The sequence below is a fragment of the Cynocephalus volans genome, chromosome 2, assembly GCF_027409185.1.
Source record: "Cynocephalus volans isolate mCynVol1 chromosome 2, mCynVol1.pri, whole genome shotgun sequence".
Taxonomy (NCBI): Eukaryota; Metazoa; Chordata; class Mammalia; order Dermoptera; family Cynocephalidae; genus Cynocephalus; species Cynocephalus volans.
In genome coordinates, this window is record NC_084461.1 from 204,329,112 (window position 1) to 204,349,802 (window position 20,691).

Genomic DNA, 20,691 nt, shown 5'->3' on the forward strand with positions numbered 1-20,691 from the left:
TGACACCACCCTATGACCTCATTTAACCTTAATTACTTCCTTACTCCAAATGCAGTCACAATGGGGGTTAGGGCTTTAACATAAATTTTGGGTGGATACAATTCAGTCCATAGCATTCCATAAAACCTGATCTGTGTTTGATATTGCATAATTGTCTCAAAAATGTTTTTTTTTTTTTTTTTTATAGTTGGTTTGTTTAAATTAGTATCTAAATAAAGTTCACACATTGCATCTGGCTGATACATCTTTTAAAATTGGTAACATTTTCCTATTCCCATCTTTTTCTCAGGCCATGCATTTATTAAATAAAACTGGACATTTGGATATCGATTTTCCTGTCTTCTGGATTTGACTGATTGACCCCTTGGGTCACTTAGCATATTCCTCTGTCCCCTGCAATTCATTTGTACTGATCAAGCTAGAAGCAGGTTTAATTTTTCTTTGGGAGGTGGGGTGGGATGGTGTAAAAATAATCATAGGTGGTGCTATGTGTTTCCTATTGGGCCACATCAGGAGACACATAATGTCTTGTCATCGTACTTTTGGTGGTGCTAAGGTTGATCAGTAGATTCAGCTGATGTCAGCCTGATCCTTTATGAAGTTCCCCATCAACCCCCATCATTTAGTATCTATTGGTGATCATTACCTTGATCCATTTTTTCATTAGGAGTTGCCAAAAGGTGATTTTTTTTTCTAATTCTATCATTCCTTATGCATTTATTAGCTAATTCTTTTATAAAGATCTTCCCCTCATAAACTCTTTGGTTACTATGAGATACAGTTTGTACAACAAAAGCAGGATACAGACTTCTTTCTTTTTATCAATTTTCAGAATAATAAATTGCTACTGTAGTAACCTCCAAAGATGACCAATGAGATGATTTGTTTGTAACTTAAGGAATTTATGGGTTTAATTTATGGATTTTTATTTGTTGGTGTTTTAACCCATTGCAATCATTATTCTTTTTGATGCTCAAATTGTTCCATCTTTTGCCGTTGGAAGTCCTTTTAAGTTGGCTCGTGAGTCATTTTCACAAAACAGTGGTCTTGAATAACCTGTTTACTTTCTGGCACAATAAAATGTCCCAGGCAGGATCATCTTGCATATTTCTTGCCCCAGCCTTGGAGTCAGCCATTTCTCCAAAGTGGGGATGGGTCTAGTACTTTAAAAGTGAAAAGTCTCCCTTGTCCCAGGAGCCCCACTTTCTGTAGAATAAACGGCATTCCTCACAGTGTAACGTTCACTCACATCTCTGTTCCATCTCCTGCCCTTCTCTTCCAAATATGCTGAGCTATTTATCATTTCCCAGACAAGCCATTCTCTCCCTATTTGGGACTTTGTGTATGCTGGTTTCTTTGCCTTGAATGCCCTTCTACTCCTGGTCGCTCTGACTTAGGGCAGCCCTTGCCTCTTCTGTGACTCCTTCACCTAGTCTGGCAGAACTAATGACTTAGGCCGTCATCTTATGGAGTTTGGCAAGTTACTGCAGCAGTGAAAACATATCATCGAGTGTTTGTTTACTAGACAGCTTCCTTCCTTGAGGGTTGCAAACACGTGTGAGGCATGCATAGCAGGCACTGAGCTTTTAATTCATTTCACCAAACATTTCACAGAGCACTCTCTAATTAAACAACTCAAGAATATTTACTGAGCATCTACTATGCCAAATGTGCTTTACATACATGATTTTATTGCAACCTGTGAAGTAGGTATTATCTTCATTTTAGAGACGAAAAAGAGGAAGTTCAGTGGGGTGGCAGAAGGTCCCACAGCTAGGGAATGGCCTAGCTGGGATTTCTTTAGTGGGTCCAACTCCCAAAGCCCAAGATTTTCCCTCCACATCATTGTCCGTCAAAATATGTCCATGATCCACCCATATCACAAACCCTTGGGGAGCTCGTTAAAACACATGCTCCTGGATTCTACCTCAGACCTATTAAATCAGAATCTCAGGGAGAAGGGGATAGAAAACTGAGTTTTTAATCAGCTTCCCTGGAATTATTTTAAACAATTATTATTTTTTTGAACAAGTGAAAAACACAAAACACTCAAAAGGTTCAAAGTGTATAAGCGAAAAGCAAGCACTCTGCCCCATTTCAGTTGCCCAGGTCTCCCGTACCCCACTGCTCCCCAGAGGCAATCTCTTTTCCGTGGAGTAATTCAGCACACTGAAGTTTGAAGAACAACCGTTGTACTTATAGGATAGACCAAAATGGGCAGGTCGCTGCACTCCAGAGCTCACAGCAACATTGCAGGTAAGACTACCATCCAAGAACAAGTGCCTCAGGAAGGAGTCCCAGAGTCACTAGCAAAGATGGCAGAGACTCCTGCTCAGCCCATGTCTACACCTTCTGTTTCTAGGACCTTCCAGTCTGCTTCCTCTGGCCACCACTTCACTAGCAGGCAGTCCCTGCGCAGGTTGTCTTATCACAAGCAAAGATGTGAAATGGAGGGGTGGGAAGGGAAGGGTAAGCCATGTGAGGATGAGCCAGTGAGAGCCTGTACAGAGGTCTAAGCTGGAAAGGTCTGGGCAGACGACCGGGGACCAAGGCTTTCAACCTGTATTCTGATCATTTGTAGTTGCCATTAACTTTTCCCCTTTGGAGAGATTCTTTAAAATCTGTGATGTTTAACTTTTCTGAGGTCACAGACTCCTTTGGGAATCCCGGGAAAACTATGGACATTCTCCCTAGAAAAATGCACAGACGGCTAAAACTCCATAACTGTTGGGGAAGCTTCATAGACCGCCAGCCTACCAGTCCAAGCTAAGAACCCCACTTTTAGATGTGTTCCTTGTCGTAGTAAAACACATGGTTTAAGAAAACTCTGTATTCGCTTAGAGAACCTGAACGATGTCGCCACCTGCAGTGAAGCGCCCTGGCACGAACCAGAGGCCAGGTGGCCCAGGAGGTGGAGGAGACGCCGGTGGTGGCTTAGGGTCACTGCTCCTCATCACTGCAGGAAGGACCCACAGACAGGTAATGGCTGTCGTGCGGGACGGGGGACGTCTTCCTCAGCTTTTAGCGCCACCCGGCCGGGCCCTCGTGCATTTCACCGGCTGAGTGCTGCACCTGCCCCCCTCCCTTTCCTGGGCTGCGGGGAGCGAACCCACCCCGACCGAGGGTGGGGGTGGGGGCGCGTCGGAGCAGGGCCTCAAGGGCTCCGCATTCATCATTGTTCCCCCAGCGCCTGGCACGGGCTGGGCCGCAGGGAGGGATGGTGGCCTGAAGCGCGCTGTCCCTTCCGAGTCGCCCGCCCGCCAAGTTCTCGGCCCACAGGTGTTTCCTGGGCTCCTTCCAAGAGCCAGTCCCAGACAGGAACAAGGATCCGAGCCGGGCCAGCTGCTCGCCCGAAAGACAACCGCCGGCGGGTGCGAGCGGGCGCGGGGCGCACGCGGCCGCGGAGGGACCTGCGCGCTCCCCCGCCTCGAGCCGCGCGCACGTGACGGCGCCCCCCGCCTCCCCCGCCCCCACTCCCGCTCGGCAGAGCTCGGGTCGGCCGGCTCTATGGGGAAAGCGGCCGCTCCGAGCCGAGGCGGCGGCTGTGGCGGCCGCTCCCGCGGGCTCTCGTCGCTGTTCACGGTTGTCCCCTGCCTGTCCTGCCACACGGCGGCGCCGGGCATGAGCTCTTCCACGTCCGGCTCCGGGCTGGAGCCCAAGCCTCAGCCCCAGCCAGTGCCCGAACCGGAGCAGGAGCCGCTGTCAGAACAGGTGTCGGAGCCGGTGCCGAGATCGGAGCCTGTGCCCGAGACGACGTCTGAGCCGGCCGGGCAGGGATCGGAACTGCTGCTAGGGTTGCGGACAGGGTCGGAGTCTGGCCCAGGTGTAGCGGCGGGGCCCTTCACCAAGGCCTTATCAGAGCAGCTGCCCCCACAGGGGTCAACAGTGGGGAGCGTGCCCTTGCTCAAACCTGAGTTAGGGTCAGTGCCCGCGTTAAAGCCCCTGCCTCTACTGCGACCAGGACAGGTGAAGACGCCTCTTGGGGTTTCAATGCCCAGGACTGGCACATCTTCTGATGTCCCGATGGTCTTACTGCCTCTGGACAGCTTCAAGGGCTGGCTCCTCAAGTGGACCAACTACCTGAAGGGCTACCAGCGCCGCTGGTTCGTGCTTGGCAATGGCCTGCTGTCTTACTACAGGTATGGAAGTGCCAGAGTGGCATCTGGGGTTGGAGGGTGGTGATGCTGCAACTGACGGTGATGGAGGACCTCCGGGTTTGGGGATACTGCCCGTAGCCTAGGGATGTTTGGGAGCATGCACTCCACAGAAGTAAAGCCTCTGCCCAACCACCAAGAGCTGGAGGCCCAGACCTCTGCCAAGGGTGGATATGACCCCTGCAGAGCTTGGATTTAGGGTGTGAGCAGAGAGGTGGCATAAAGGAGTGATCTGGGACCTCAGTCCCTCTCTGGTCTTGGTAGTTGTAGGGCCTGGGGCAGATAGCCAGAATCAACCAACCCTTGACTTTTCTGGTTCTGGAGCTAAGATCATTGTGTTAGGGATTGAGGGAAATAGTCACTTCCTTCAGTCCTTGGGACCAACTTATGGGAAAGGCTGCTTGTTCCCTCCTCAGGCAGTTACTCAATTTGTTTCTCACCATCCCTGATGCCTGCTGGTTGCCAGGCCTTGGGCTGGGCATAGCAGACTCACATATACATGAGACACTGCTCCTGTCCTTCAGCAGCTCATCTGGCATTTGTGGAGAACTGGGAAGTGTTCTGTTGTCTCCTTTCTTATTCCAGAAGCAGCATGGGATTCAAAATTGAAATCCAGCAGTGAAAAAGCTAGCAGGGTCTTCCTACCAAAACTAGTTGAAAGGGAGAAGTTACTGAAGGTTTCCTCTTCTTTCTTACCGGCTATTCCCTGTTAAGTTTCCTGGGGATGGTTGGTTTAAGCTTTGAGATCTCAGATCACTCTATACCAGTGGTTCTCAAACCTGAGTGTGCATCAGAATTCCCTGAAGGGCTTGTTGAAACACAAAGTGCTGGGCCTACCCACTGAGTTTCTGATGCAGTGGGCCTAGGGAGGGGCCCGAGGTTCAGCATTTCTAACAAGTTCCCAGGCAAGGCCCACGTTGCTGGTCCAGGACCCACGCTCTGAGAAGCACTGCTTCATTGTTGCAAACAGGAGAGCCCTGACTTGCTGTTTGCTGAAACTCGGTCACCTTGGTCACTTCACATGGCCAGCAGTATCCTTTCAAGTCACCCACTACAGAGTTTATACAGTCCTTCCTAGCCTTTTTTGGGACACAGCTTCTAGAAGGTGGTTGAGTCTATGATGGCCCTGCAAATTTGGGAGCCCCACTGAAGTCAAGTGATGGTTCCTGCTCCAAGATGTGGGATCACTGCTGTCCTTATTTCCTGGCAGGGGAAAAAGCCGAAATCTGTTTCTTTTCTTTTTTGTGTGGAAAGAAAGGACCTCTTCTTTTTTTAAAATTTTTGTTTCCACTGGTGCCTCTCCTTGTGTCAGTGAAATTCAGAGTCTGGTGTGCCATCTGCACAGTGGCTGTAACTGCTGCTATAGAAACTAGCTACTTTTGTGGCAGCCATGGCAATTGCGGTGGCTATGGAGGGCTACCGATGTGAAAAGGGTGTTATTGGAGTGCTCTTTATCTGGTTGCGGCTGGGTTGGGCTTCCCCCAGCTCCACACCTCCCAGCCCTGAGATGTGTTTCCAATGTGCCCTTCTCATGTGATGCCTTGGTGCCCCTCTGCTCACTCGGCTGCACCATACATGGGAGGCAGGACACATTGTTCTTAGGGTTAGGAGACTGAGCAAAAGAGATCCTTTTCCAAATGGTGTTTTTATCTCACTTTTCATACTCTGTCAGGTATGTAAACATTTCACCAAGATAGACAATGATGGGACCACCAGTGATTGGCTGTAAATGTCACTTTCTGCTTGGAGGCAAGAGATGTAACACGTAGAGCACATCAGCTGTGGATCACATGCTCTGTTTTACATTACATTCATTTATTTCATCCTTACACCCATGATGCGAAGTGGGTTCCGGTACTGTCCTTTTGTACAAATGAAGAGTTCTGATATTTAAGAGGGAGATAGAATTTATCACCCGAAGTCACCAGCCCAGTAGGTGGTAGAGAGAGATTCTGACCTGGGCCTCTCAGACTCCAAAGTCTGCGCCTGTCTTGATATGTCTTAATGCCAACTCATCCTTGAGCTCAGCATTTCTGTGTTATCTATATTTACCAGCAATTCTAAACTGTAGACGTCAAGGTAATGTTTATGAGTATAGCATCCTACAGTGGCAGGAATGCCTAATTCTAGAGGAAGCAAAACCTGACCTCATGCTTGTTTTATTTTGTTTTACTTGGAAGAGCAAAAATGTCCCATCGTCTTTTCTTAAAATACAGTCATGTTTCGCTTAATGATGGGGATACGTTATGAGAAATGCGTCATTAGGTGATTTCATCATTGTGCAAACATCATAGAGTGTACTTAAACAAACCTAGATGGTATAGCATACTCCACACCTAGGCTGTATGGTATAGCTGATTGCTCTTAGGCTACAAACCTGTACAGCATGTTATTGTACTGAATAGTGTAAGGAAGTGGTAACACAATGGTATTTGTGCAATAGGAATTTTTCAACTCCATCATAATCTTATGGGACCACCACTGTATCTGTGGTCCATCGTTGATCAAAATGTCATCATGCAGCACATGACTGTAACTATATATATAGACAGTTGGCATTTCAAGGTAATCTCAAATGTGCAGATTCTCTGGGTAACTAAGAAAAATTCTTACTGCTTGCTGATAAGGCTGTGGAGACAACTGCTAGTTTGGGGGCGGGAAGAGAAGGGAGTAGGAACAAACTTCTTGTGTGTGTGTTTGCACAGTCCAACTCTGTAGTTTCACTTTTGATCATTTATTTATTTATTTTTTGGTGCCTGTCTGGTACAGGGATCTGAACCTGTGACCTTGGTGTTATACGGCTGCACTCTACATTTTTGGACATTTCTAGATTCCAAGGTGGGTAGAATTGTTGCTTGACTTGCCTGGCGTATGAATGATTCCTGATAGTTATACAGCCTAGCAAGGCTGTATAAATCAAGAAGGGGTGACTGAAGCTGAATGAATGAGCTCAAGGGCTTATCCAGAGGCACCCAGCTTGCAGGCTGTGGGTCTGAATGCCACCAGAGATAAGTCTCTGTCTGCAGAAAAGTCCCAAAATTGCCATTCCAGATGTTTGACACTGCTCTCCTGTGCTCGCTTCTGATCTGAATCTCTCCTTCTAGACAAGGCAGGGCCATCCTGCCAGCTGGAGGCAAGGACTGAGCTTCTTGCAGGCCTGTCACTCATAATCCTGACAACAGCACGGTGGGTTATTGAGGGCTCCATCTGTACTCAGCACTGTGTCCATGTGACATCTGCTCTAGCCCTCCCTAGACATCTTGCTCTCAGTTCTTCAAGTGTGAATGTCTGGGATAAAGGTGACATTTCATCTTTCGAGCTGAAAACAGAGTGAAAGAATTCGTTACACATGATTTGGTAAAGTTAGGCTTACCTGCTAGGGCGATATGGCTGGTGAAGAAGGAATCAGCACCATTTCTCTCACTAGCTTCTCTTTTGAAATGACCACCCTCAAATTTTTAATTTTTAACTAAGTGAAGCCTGGTGTTTGGAGAAAATATGGGCACATACTTCTTGTGCCCCCCACCATTCCATCTCATTTTTTGGCCTCCGCCTCCTCCAGGATAACCACTATCTCAAATTCTGGTCACTATCCCCTTTCTTTCCTTTTTAGTTTTGTTTTGTTGTTGTTTTTATTTATTTATTTATTTGCAGCTGGAAGGAATGAGGATCCGAACCCTTGACCTTGGTGTTACAGCACCACACTCTAAGCAACTGAGCTAACCGGCCAGCCCCATATTTTATCTCATCTATATGTAATTTTTAAATCCCATATTTTTAATTTCAAGCATTTTCAGCTTTATAAAAGAAAGGGTGTATGTATATGTATGTTACACACACACACACACACACAAAGTATGTGATTCTTATGAGGCTTATTTTGACTGCTGTGTAAAGCCCAGGGTGTGAATATAGCACTACTTAACGTATGCATTTTCCTGTTGATGGGTTACTATGAAAATTCTTGTACACATGTAAGAGTTTCTCTTGGGTGAAATTGCTGGGTGGTAGAGAATGTCAATGTTCACCTTACATAATGTCAAACTGTTTCCCAAAGCATTTGTACCAACTTATACTCCCATCAGCAATGAATAAGAAAATCTGTGGATCTATATCCTCTGTAGCACTTGGTATTGTCAGCACTGATTTTGCCAATCAGATGGGTATTCTATGGTATCTCATTGTAGTATTGACCTGCATTTCAATCCCCATTATTTTTATCTAAATAGAAAAATAGTGAGGGTTTAGATAAGAATTTCTTCTTTGGGTGTGGCTTCCTCAGGTACTTCCACCCTGGATTTTGCTTAAGAAGCATATTTGATTGCTTAAGCTCATTCTAAGGGAGAAAGCATGTAGTGCCAACAGTTGGGCTTAGTAACATTCCTATTATCAGGAATAAAAAAATGCTTTTTGTAAATATTGTTACATATAGAAATATTTCTAGGAGGTACGGATAATTGTTGACAGGTTTTTATTTCTTTCCAACAATGTGTTAGGAACACAAATAAGACAGAAGACGAAGTTCTTATCTTCTTCCTTGGCGCTCTTCATTACATATCTATTCAGATACTAACAAGGAGAATATGGCTTTGCATTCAATTTTGTTGTTGTTGTTGTTAGTTCACACTTAAAAAATTTCATCCGCAGTTTTCATCTCATAGGGAACATACAATTACATAAAATTAGGGAAGAATTCATAAATGATACAGAATGTTCAGAGGTATTGGTGTCAGCAAATCCTTATGGAGAAAGTGTTCCAAACACAGCATTTATCCATATTAGCAACAAATTGATTTGGTTAAGCAAAATTGGTTTATTGTATACTGGTTGTCTGTTTGGCCCTATTATAAATGATGTTTGTTTCCCAGGGAGTGGTTTCAAACAGAAGCGTTTGTTTTAATTTATTTATTGTTCAGACTGATCTATTCTTAGTAATGGCTAAGCCATTTAACAAGGAAACCCTCAAAGAAATTAGTCGGGGTCTATAAGAAAGAAGGCTGCAGTCAACTGAAAGTGAATTTGGAAAGTCCTCTGGCTGAGGAAGACCACTGAACATTCGGTGAGCTGGACCCACTTTGTGGTGGAGGCCAGGTGACAGCAGATGGCACATGAAGACATCTTTGCCTCTAAGATGGATTGTGTATGTACTCATTCCTCCTCATTGAGTGAGCTCAACTCTCAAAAGCCTACTCTTATGGAGACTTGGCACCAATATTGGAAATACTGTAATGTTTTTGATGTTAATTTCAATAATTCTAGAAGGTAAAGGATAGCGATGGAAAAGATCATCCAGTTGCATAGTGTCCCTGAAAATGTAAAGTTGAGGGTGCAGGTCTGCAGGTTAAGTCATTGGGTTCCCTATGTGTAAGTTGGACACCCTAGAAGGTGGTCTTATTATATTAGATTCAGCTTTCAATGGGAATATTCAGTGTTTCATACCATCAGACTGTTAGGAGGCTGAAAAGGAATGCACAGGTTAATACTGTGTAAGCATTTGTTTGAAGTATATTTTGTTAACATTTATCACAAGCGTGTTGCAAAGAGGTGACAGGTAGACTAGCAGCATATTTGGGAGGAGCACAGTGCACACCAACATTCTTAGCAAGTTCTAGTGACATGCAATGTAATTTTCCCCACAAAACCTGCTCCTCCTCCTAACTTTCCTCTTTCTATGAATAGCTGAAAGCCTCTGAGTCATGCTTTCTGCCTCTTCCCTCCCTCAACCCACATCAGATGGAGTTTCCAAACCCTGCCTGTCCCTCTCCTCCACTCCCTCCTCTCCATCCCTGCTGCCACATTATGGTTCAGGTCTGCCTTCTGCTTAACTATGTCCCAGCTTCCAGCTTCTGTACCGGACAGTGTGTTCCCCAGCTGTGGTGCTAGCTCCCCACGTGATGGTCCTGGCGTTGTCTCACCATCTCCAGGATTCTTTTTCAACAGTTCACCTCCTGTGCAAGCAGATCCCTGCATTGAATTTCTCCTGTTTGATTGAAATACCTACAGTGGCCCCTGACTGATCCAAGGACCAGGTCTTCCTCCTCCAGGAGTTTACAGGGAGTGTCTGTGGGTATCTCTGCAGACCTTTGTGCCGAAAGGGACACCATGGACAAGTTCTGATAGGCTCTCAGTAGCTTGGTTAATCTGTGAATGGATGCGTGAGTGAATGAATGAGAATTGCCTGCGAGTTTATGGGATTTCAGAAAGCCAAATGTGTTACTGCCAAACTTAGATTTTTCTTAATTTGTCTTCAATTTCAAAAACTTGTTTGCTGAATTAAGGTTGGGAAGATAAATTGGAGCTGGCAGGCTTAAGCCAGGGGGGCCAGAAAAGTTACAGTTAGGAAATGAGGATGTAATATGGTGACAGTTTTGAGTATGTTGCAATAGGCTACTCAGCAAACCCATAGCTGGTTTCTGTGGTCCTCATTTGTATTTCCATAAGGTTGCAAGTGTTTGTACATGCAGTTTGTGTATACCTAGGATAATTTGTTGGCAGTGGCTGGAGGAATGGAGAGCAAAGATAAAGCTTTCTAAAGGACTTTTCATGATCTTATAGCTGTTTAAACTAGTTTCCTGTGTGCCTGATGGTTCACCTTGCACGTGTCACATGAGCAAGACCGTGTGGGAAGCAGGCCACGGACCGAAGGTGAGGCCTCCACCCTAAAATATTAGGTCCAATTGGATAATAGGACCTTCCACTTGGGGGGCACTCTGCAGGTGCTGGAGTGGTTTCCAGTTCTCGTTTCAGTGAGGAGGTGCCAGTATTGCTATCCTGTTGCGTGGAGGAAGAAGTGGAAGCTCTTAGCACCAGGACTCAAACACAGTCTCTGACTCAGCCCATGCAAAGGTGTCCACCCATCTCACATCAGAGAGATTCCTTGCTGGGGCTTGGGTCAGAGGTCTCCAAAACTAACCCCAGGTTTGATGATTTGCTAGAAGGGCTAGCATATAGTTGTACCCACAGCAATGCTTTTAGTACAGTCAAAGGATGCAAACAGGGCACAATCAGCAAAGAACGGGAAAACTGGCATGGGGTGAAATCTGGGGAAAACCAGGTGCAAGCTTCCAGTGGTCCTCTCCCAATGGAGTCACAGGACGCTTAGTATCTCCAAGTTGTGACAATGCGTGTGAAATGTTGCCAACCAGGGAAGCTTGGTAGAGACTCAGTGCCCAGGGTTTTTAGTGAGGGCTGATCACTTGGGCACCCTCTGTCTGGCATGTACCCAAATTCCAGATTCCCAGAAGAAAAGCAGATATTCAGCATATATCACATTGCTTGTACAAACAGAGTGAGCCACTCTTATCAGTCAGGGAATGGTGGAATCCGCCCCAAATCCAAGCTCCCCGATGTCAGCCAAGGGCCAGCCTGGGAAGCAGGCCTTTCAAAGGATGAGCAGTCTCAGGCCTGCTATGTGAACTCTTTTCTGCACAGGTCTGAACTCCTTCCTCCTTACAGACTTCATTGACCTCAGTCAGGGTAAGGTCTAACATCCCACTCTGGTTTGAGGAGAGTGAGTGCTTACACTTGACTTTGAGTGGTGGCCTGGCTTCTCATTTCCTATCAGAGAAAGCCACGAGCCAGTCTTGCAGGGTTTCTAACGTACAGCATAGTCTGCTGCTCTGTGCGCCGAGGGCCCTCTCTGTGGACCCTCTGACCTGTGGTTGGCCCTTTATTGCTTCATAGACACTTTTCTGATCTAGACCTTCCCCAAGGCTCTTGGGTGGCCCAGTTTTTACATATGACTGGGGTACACTTGCCACATGGACCTCCTTCCTCCCCAGTTTTTTTGTATTTTTGGTGAAATGTCTGGTGAGGGTTCTTCAGCTGCTACTGAACCTTGTACTTCCCCAGGATGGGTTTGTTAATCCAAGATTGGGGCCTGATGAACAGTCTGGAACATTTGTGAGCACACACTAGTTTTGGTGGCATTATTTACTGATCTCCTGCATTGCCAACAACGTGCAAGGCAGTGTGGGCAACAGACCTGTGTACCACTGTCAAAACACCAGAGTGGAGGAGGAGGAGGGAATCCTGCACACATGCTGGCCGTCCAGTAAGAGGCCAGCAGGGCCAGGCGAAGTGCCACAGGGGAGCTCCCATGGAGCTGGGTGTTCAAGCATGTGGCTTTTCCTCCTTCTGTAGTCTTCTGGGATATAGTTGGTAAACTATGTCAGTAGAGAAAGACAGGTCATGAAAAGGGTATGAGGTTCCTTAGAACAAGATCAATATCTGTTTATCCCAAGGGGAAAGAAATACAGAGGAAATAGGTCTGTTTCCTGGATGACCATGCTGGTTACTAACATGAGGGAAGGAGGATATGGTAAGAAACACCCCTAAACAAAATTGAAATTGGCAGCTTGATATGAGGTGGCTCACACACCACGTGTCACCACACGGAGATGTAGCTTTAAGAGGCTCCTTTTATAGTCATACGCACGGAGCGAGCAAACTGTCAATGAGTTTTGGGGTCAGGCTGGGTGCTGTATGCTTTTTTTTTTCACTTGTGACACTTTCCTGTGTCTGTTTCTATTTTTAAGAGTTCTCAGAGTTCTGATCACTTAGGGATGCTTTGCTCCTTTTGGCACCTCATCACATGCTCAGCCACAGCTCTGTGCATTTAATACCGATTTAAGAATCTTGACTCACACCATTTGATCTGCATTGCTGGGCCATTGCCTGAAACCAAGAAGAGGGCAGATGGCATTGCTGCCTTGCATAGGAAACTGCCAGATTGTGTTGTTCTTTGAAGCAGCAGTAGGCGCTGCCTTTCTGTAACATAGTGTATGGCTTCCCTGGGCTCAACAGATGAAGCCCTGATCTGGGCACAGCACTCACTGCCCTCCCCAGCCAGGTCCCCACCTTTCTTTCTCCTATCACTCCCCTTTACCTGGCCTTGACCCTCTGCCCAATTTGCCTTAGTCCCCCCTCCGCAAACCACCTTTCATTCTCTCCTTCAAATCTTCACACCTGCCAGCTCAGCCAGGAGGACTCCTCATTGCTGCTGAAATCCTAGCCAGGCAGTCTTAGTTTCAGGGTCATCTCAGTATGGACCTACCTGGATTCCCCCACAATGATCTGGAGGACCCATCCATCCTCTGGATGCTGCTTTGTGTATATGCCAGGTGGCCATCCACCCCTGTTAGCTGGTTAGCTGGGTGTTGCTCCATCTCCTTCCACGAGATCAGCAACTTTCCCGCACCCCCACCCCCCACCCCCGAGCATGGGACCATGTCTACACACTGTAGTGTCCTCTAGCGTGCTGGACATAGTGCTTTGTACTTAGTAGACTCTCACATTACACACTTCGTAATTTTGATCTTTTTCATGCTATAGAGACCCAGCATGCATCCTGGATTATTGCAGTAGCCCAGGGTGAGTCACTGAATTGCTGGGAGAAAGGAGTGACCACAGGGGCTGCCCATGGCCCAACTTTTTCAGCCCCTTTTCTAAGGCTTAGCATGAGTCAACGATATGTGAGGGTATTGAGAGCTCATTGTATTCATCTGTGTTTAAAAGCTTTTGTTGTGAAGAATTTTTAAAGTCTTTCTTATGAAGAATTTTAAACACATAAGAGTAGACAAACATATATGAATAGACAATAGTATAATGAACCCCCATGTGGCCATTACCTAATTTCAAGAATTATTAACTTCTGGGCCAGTCTTGTTTCATCTCAGTCCTCCTCTCATATCATTTTGAAGTGAATCCCCAAAATCATATTTCTCCTGTAAATGTTTCAGTATGTATCTCTAAAGGATAAGGACTTAAAAAACATACTCATATCCATAATACCATTGGTACAACTAAAATAAATTAACAATAATTCCTTATTGTTCTCAAATATCCAATCAGTGTTCACAGTTTCAATAGCCTCAAATGTCATAAATGGTTTTGTTGTTGTTGTTGTTTTTAAAACATGACCGGTAAGGGGATCTTAACCCTTGACTTGGTGTTGTCAGCACCACGCTCTCCCAAGTGAGCCACGGGCTGGCCCTATAAATCGTTTTTTGATACATTTATATCAGGACCCAAATAAGATCTACCCATAGAATTTCCTGCAGTCTGGATTTTGCTGATCACATTCTCTTGGTGTGGGTTAACATGTTCCTCTGTCCTCTGTAATTCCTTAATTTGATAGATGGATCTAGAAGTTTGGTCAGATAGTGGGTGTGTTCTTCCACCAGGAGCTCATAATATCTGGCAGCTTCTCTTTTTGCGATGTTGGACGTTGGTGATGATTGATCTTGGATTCATCTAATTCTATCACTTCATCTTCATTTATTAGCAGGAATACTTCTATAAAGAGAGATTTCCCCTTATCTACTACTTTTGGTTACTTAGTGGTACAGTTCACACAGGAAAAGCAGAATCCATGCTTGATTCTATCCGTTTATTCAAAAGTTTTCAAAATTATGAGTTGGTCCTTCTCTTCCAGTGGTGACTAGTTAGTTTTATTTTCTTTAGTATCACTATGATCTCATGGATATATATGCACATGTTAGATGTGTTTCAGCCCCCTGCTGTTATTACCCTAATGATACTCATGTTGTCCTGCCTTGTCTTTGGTTAGTGGGGGCCTCTTTGAGTTGGCTGTGTCACTACCATAATAGTAGTGACAGCTTCCTTACTGTTTGGCTTGAAAAGATGTTTCAGGCTCTTTTTGTATTTGTCCTGTCCCAGCCCTGGAATTAGCCATTTCTCTAAGGTGCCCCATTTCTTTCCGGTGGGAAATGGTGTTTGGAGATCATAATCTTGGTGACACAAAAAGTCATTGACACCAGGCTGGTCATTGCTTTTGGATCTTTTTAGTATATAAAGCTAGGAAATATAAATATAAATATATATATATTTATATATGTTTGTTTTATAACAGCTAGGAAATGTATATATTTGTTTTATACAGAGCTAGGGAATATGTATGACGAGGTCTTCAAGAAGTTCATGGAAAGATTTGTATTATCTTTTTTTTTTTTTTTTTTTTGAACACATTAAGTTTATTTTTTTTTTTATTTATTTATTTTTTTTAAAATGCAACTTTTTATTGATATTCAACTCTGTACCCCACAAATATGTATAATCAATTATGTCTCAATAAAAAAAAGAAAAAATAAAATTCAAGTTTTGCCTTTGACTCAACTATTTTAAATTGTTTAAATTCAGTCATTTGTATTTACTTATGCCACTTAATGCCTACTTCAGGTTGTATTCTTTTTCTTTTTTTTTTTTCTTTTTTTTTTTTTTTTTTTAAATTTTATTTTGTCGATATACATTGTAGCTGATTAATGCTCCCCATCACCAAAACCTCCCTCCCTTCTCCCTCCCCCCCTCCCCCCCGACAATGTCCTTTCTGTTTGCTTGTTGTATCAACTTCAAATAATTGTGGTTGTTATATCTTCTTCCCCCCCCCCGGTTTGTGTGTGTGTGTGTATGTGTGTGTGTGAATTTATATATTAATTTTTAGCTCCCTCCAATAAGTGAGAACATGTGGTATTTCTCTTTCTGTGCCTGACTTGTTTCACTTAATATAATTCTCTCAAGGTCCATCCATGTTGTTGCAAATGGCAGTATTTCATTCGTTTTTATAGCTGAGTAGTATTCCATTGTGTAGATGTACCACATTTTCCGTATCCACTCATCTGATGATGGGCATTTGGGCTGGTTCCAACTCTTGGCTATTGTAAAGAGTGCTGCGATGAACATTGGGGAACAGGTATACCTTCGACTTGATGATTTCCATTCCTCTGGGTATATTCCCAACAGTGGGATGGCTGGGTCGTATGGTAGATCTATTTGCAATTGTTTAAGGAACCTCCATACCATTTTCCATAGAGGCTGCACCATTTTGCAGTCCCACCAACAATGTATGAGAGTTCCTTTTTCTCCGCAGCCTCGCCAGCATTTATCGTTCAGAGTCTTTTGGATTTTAGCCATCCTAACTGGGGTTAGATGGTATCTCAATGTGGTTTTGATTTGCATTTCCCGGATGCTGAGTGATGTTGAGCATTTTTTCATTTGTCTGTTGGCCATTTGGATATCTTCCTTAGAGAAATGCCTACTTAGCTCTTTTGCCCATTTTTTAATTGGGTTGCTTGTTTTCTTCTTGTAAAGTTGTTTGAGTTCCTTATATATTCTGGATATTAATCCTTTGTCAGATGTATATTTTGCAAATATTTTCTCCCACTCTGTTGGTTGTCTTTTAACTCTTTTAATTGTTTCTTTTGCTGTGCAGAAGCTTTTTAGTTTGATATAATCCCATTTGTTTATTTTTCCTTTGGTTGCCCGTGCTTTTGGGGTCGTATTCATGAAGTCTGTGCCCAGTCCTATTTCCTGAAGTGTTTCTCCTATGTTTTCTTTAAGAAGTTTTATTGTCTCAGGGTGTATATTTAAATCCTTAATCCATTTTGAGTTGATTTTAGTATACGGTGAGAGGTATGGATCTAGTTTCATTCTCCTGCATATCGATATCCAGTTATCCCAGCACCACTTGCTGAAGAGGCAGTCCCTTCGCCACTGAATAGGCTTGGTGCCTTTGTCAAAGATCAGATGGCAGTAAGTGTGTGGGTTGATTTCTGGATTCTCTATTCTATTCCATTGGTCAGTGTGTCTGTTTTTATGCCAGTACCATACTGTTTTGGTTATTATAGCTTTGTAGTATAGCTTAAAGTCAGGTAGTGTTATGCCTCCAGCTTTATTTTTTTTGCTGAGCATTGCTTTGGCTATTCGTGGTCTTTTATTGTTCCATATAAATGTCTGAATAGTTTTTTCCATTTCTGAGAAAAATGTCTTTGGAATTTTGATGGGGATTGCATTGAATTTGTATATCACTTTGGGTAGTATGGACATTTTCACTATGTTGATTCTTCCAATCCAAGAGCATGGAATATCTTTCCATCTTCTTGTATCCTCTCTAATTTCTCTCAGCAGTGGTTTGTAGTTCTCATTATAGAGATTTTTCACCTCCTTGGTTAACTCAATTCGTAAGTATTTTATTTTTTTGGTGGCTATTGTAAATGGGCAGGCTTTCTTGATTTCTCCTTCTGCATGTTCACTATTGGAGAAAAGAAATGCTACTGATTTTTGTGTGTTGATTTTGTATCCTGCTACTGTGCTGAAATCATTTATCAATTCCAACAGTTTTTTTGTAGAGGTTTTAGGCTGTCCGATATATAGGATCATGTCATCTGCAAACAGGGACAGTTTGACTTCATCTTTTCCAATCTGGATGCCCTTTATTTCCTTCTCTTCTCTGATTGCTCTGGCTAGTACTTCCAACACTATGTTGAATAGAAGTGGTGAGAGTGGGCATCCTTGTCTAGTGCCTGTTCTTAAAGGAAAAGCTTTCAGCTTTTCCCCATTCAGGATGATATTGGCAGTAGGTTTGTCATATATGGCTTTAATTATGTTGAGATACTTTCCCTCTATACCTAACTTATAGAGGGTCTTTGTCATGAATGAGTGCTGAACTTTATCAAATGCTTTTTCAGCATCTATAGAGATGATCATATGGTCCTTGTGTTTGAGTTTATTAATATGGTGTATCACATTTATTGATTTGCGAATGTTGAACCAACCTTGCATCCCTGGGATGAATCCCACTTGATCGTGATGAATAATTTTTCGTATGTGTTGCTGTATTCTGTTTGCTAGTATTTTAGTGAGGATTTTTGCATCTATATTCATCAAGGATATCGGCCTGTAGTTTTCTTTTTTGGTTATATCTTTACCTGGTTTTGGTATCAGGATGATGTTTGCTTCATAGAATGAGTTTGGGAGATTTGCGTCCATTTCAATCTTTTGGAATAGTTTGTAAAGAATCGGTGTCAATTCCTCTTTGAATGTTTGGTAAAATTCTGCTGTGAATCCATCTGGTCCTGGGCTTTTCTTTGTTGGGAGCCTTCTGATAACAGCTTCAATCTCCTTTATTGTTATTGGTCTGTTCAAATTTTCTACGTCTTCACGGTTCAGTTTTGGGAGCTTGTGTGTGTCCAGAAATTTATCCATTTCCTCCAGATTTTCAAATTTGTTGGCGTATAGTTGTTTATAGTAGTCTCGAATGATTCCTTGTATTTCAGATGAATCAGTTGTAATATCGCCTTTTTCATTTCTAATTTTTGTTATTTGAGTCTTCTCTCTTCTTTTTTTTGTTAGCCATGCTAATGGTTTGTCAATTTTATTTATCTTTTCAAAAAACCAACTTTTTGATTCGTTGATCTTTTGAATTGTTTTTTTGGTTTTCAATTTCATTCAGTTCTGCTCTGATCTTAATGATTTCTTTCCGTCTGCTAACTTTAGGATTGGATTGTTCTTGTTTTTCTAGTTCTTTAAGGTGAAGTGTTAGGTTGTTCACTTGCCATCTTTCCATTCTTCTGAAGTGAGCATTTAATGCAATAAATTTTCCCCTCAATACTGCTTTTGCAGTATCCCACAGGTTTTGGTATGATGTATCATTGTTTTCATTAGTTTCAATAAACTTTTTGATTTCCTGCTTGATTTCTTCTTGGACCCATATGTCATTAAGTAGAATGCTGTTTAATTTCCATGTGTTTGTATAGTTTCCAAAGTTTTGTTTGTTATTAATTTCTAGTTTTAATCCATTGTGGTCTGAGAAGATACATGGGATAATTCCAATTTTTTTGAATTTATTGAGACTTGATTTGTGACCTAATATGTGATCTATCCTGGAGAATGATCCATGTGCTGATGAGAAGAATGAATATTCTGAGGTTGTTGGGTGGAATGTTCTGTAGATATCTGCCAATTCCAATTGGTCTAGAGTCTTGTTTAGATCTTGTGTTTCTCTACTGATTCTTTGCCTAGATGATCTGTCTAATATTGACAGTGGAGTGTTCAGGTCCCCTGCTATTATGGTATTAGTGTCTATTTCCTTCTTTAGGTCTAATAGAGTTTGTTTTATAAATCTGACTGCTCCAACATTGGGTGCGTACATATTTATGATTGTTATGTCTTCTTGATGGATCAGTCCTTTTATCATTAAGTAGTGTCCCTCATTGTCTCTTTTTATGGTTTTTAGTTTAAAGTCTATTTTGTCAGATATAAGAATAGCCACTCCAGCTCGTTTTTCTTTTCTGTTTGCATGGTAAATCTTTTTCCATCCTTTCACTCTTAGTCTGTGTGAATCTTTATGGGTGAGGTGGGTCTCTTGTAGGCAGCATATAGTTGGGTCCTGCTTTTTGATCCAGTCAGCCAGTCTGTGTCTTTTAATTGGGGAATTTAAGCCTTTAACATTAAGAGTTGTTATTGAAAGGTGTTGATTTATTCCTAGCATTTTATTGGTTGTTTGGTTGTCTTAGGTGTCTTTTGTTCCTTGCTTTCTGATTTACTGTTTGGTTTCTTTGTTTGTTGGTTCCTTAGGTTGTAGATAGTGTTTTTGTTAGCTTGTTTTCTCTTCATGAATGCCATTTTTATTGTACTAGCGGGTTTAGATTTTTCTTAGGTTTTTATGGCAGTGGTAGTTATTTTTCAGGAACCAAACCCAGTACTCCCTTGAGGATTTCTTGTAAGGGTGGTCTTGTGGTAGTGAACTCCCGCAGTTTTTGTTTGTCTGAGAAATATACTATTTGCCCCTCATTTCGGAAGGATAGCCTTGCAGGGTAGAGTATTCTTGGCTGGCAATCTTTGTCTTTTAGTATTTTGAAAATATCATCCCATTCCTTTCTAGCTTTTAGGGTTTGTGATGAAAAGTCTGATGTTAACCTGATTGGGGCTCCCTTATAGGTGATTTGACGCTTCTCTCTTGCAGCTTTTAAGATTCTCTCTTTGTCTCTGAATTTTGCCAATTTGACTATGACATGTCTTGGAGAAGGCCTTTTTGGGTTGAATACGTTTGGAGATTGCTGAGCTTCCTGGATCTGAAGATCTGTGATTTTTCCTATACCAGGGAAGTTTTCTGCCACTATTTTGTTGAATATGTTTTCAATGGAATCTCCATTTTCCTCCCCTTCTGGAATACCCATGACTCGGATATTTGAGCGCTTGAGGTTGTCTGATATCTCTCTCAGATTTTCTTCCATGTCCTTGATTCTTTTTTCTTTCTTTTTGTCTGCTTGTGTTATTTCAAACAGCCCATCTTCAAGTTCAGAGGTTCTCTCTTCAACTTCGACAAGCCTGCTGGTTAAACTCTCCGTTGTGTTTTTTATTTCGCTGAATAACTTCTTCAGTTCAGCAAGTTCTGCTACATTTTTTTTCAGGACATTGATTTCCTTGTATATTTCCTCTTTCAGATCCTGTATACTTTTCCTCATTTCATCATGATGTCTAGCTGAGTTTTCTTGTATCTCATTCAGTTTCCTTAGAATTATCACTCGAAATTCCTTGTCAGTTATTTCAAGGGCTTCTTGTTCTATAGGATCTAGAGTATGAGATTTATTAACTTTTGGTGGTGTACTTTCTTGATTTTTTGTATTTCTGGTGTCTTTTTTTTGGTGTTTATTCATTGTGGCAGGGGGTTTCACAGTCCACCGGTTTGAGACTAATGACTAACTAGGATGTTGCTGTGGTTGCCAATTTGGTATGGCTC

The 20,691-nt window shown here is 43.0% G+C and overlaps 1 protein-coding gene across 1 annotated transcript in view; it reads left to right on the forward strand.

The window, feature by feature from the left end:
- The first annotated feature begins 3,507 nt into the window (after nucleotides 1-3,507).
- Nucleotides 3,508-20,691, forward strand: part of OSBP2 (oxysterol binding protein 2) — a 179,635-nt gene continuing 162,451 nt past the window's right edge. Inside the window, exon 1 of the mRNA XM_063086704.1 lies at nucleotides 3,508-4,139. Within this exon, the coding sequence (XP_062942774.1) occupies nucleotides 3,508-4,139 (632 nt within the window). The remainder of the gene's footprint in view (nucleotides 4,140-20,691) is intronic.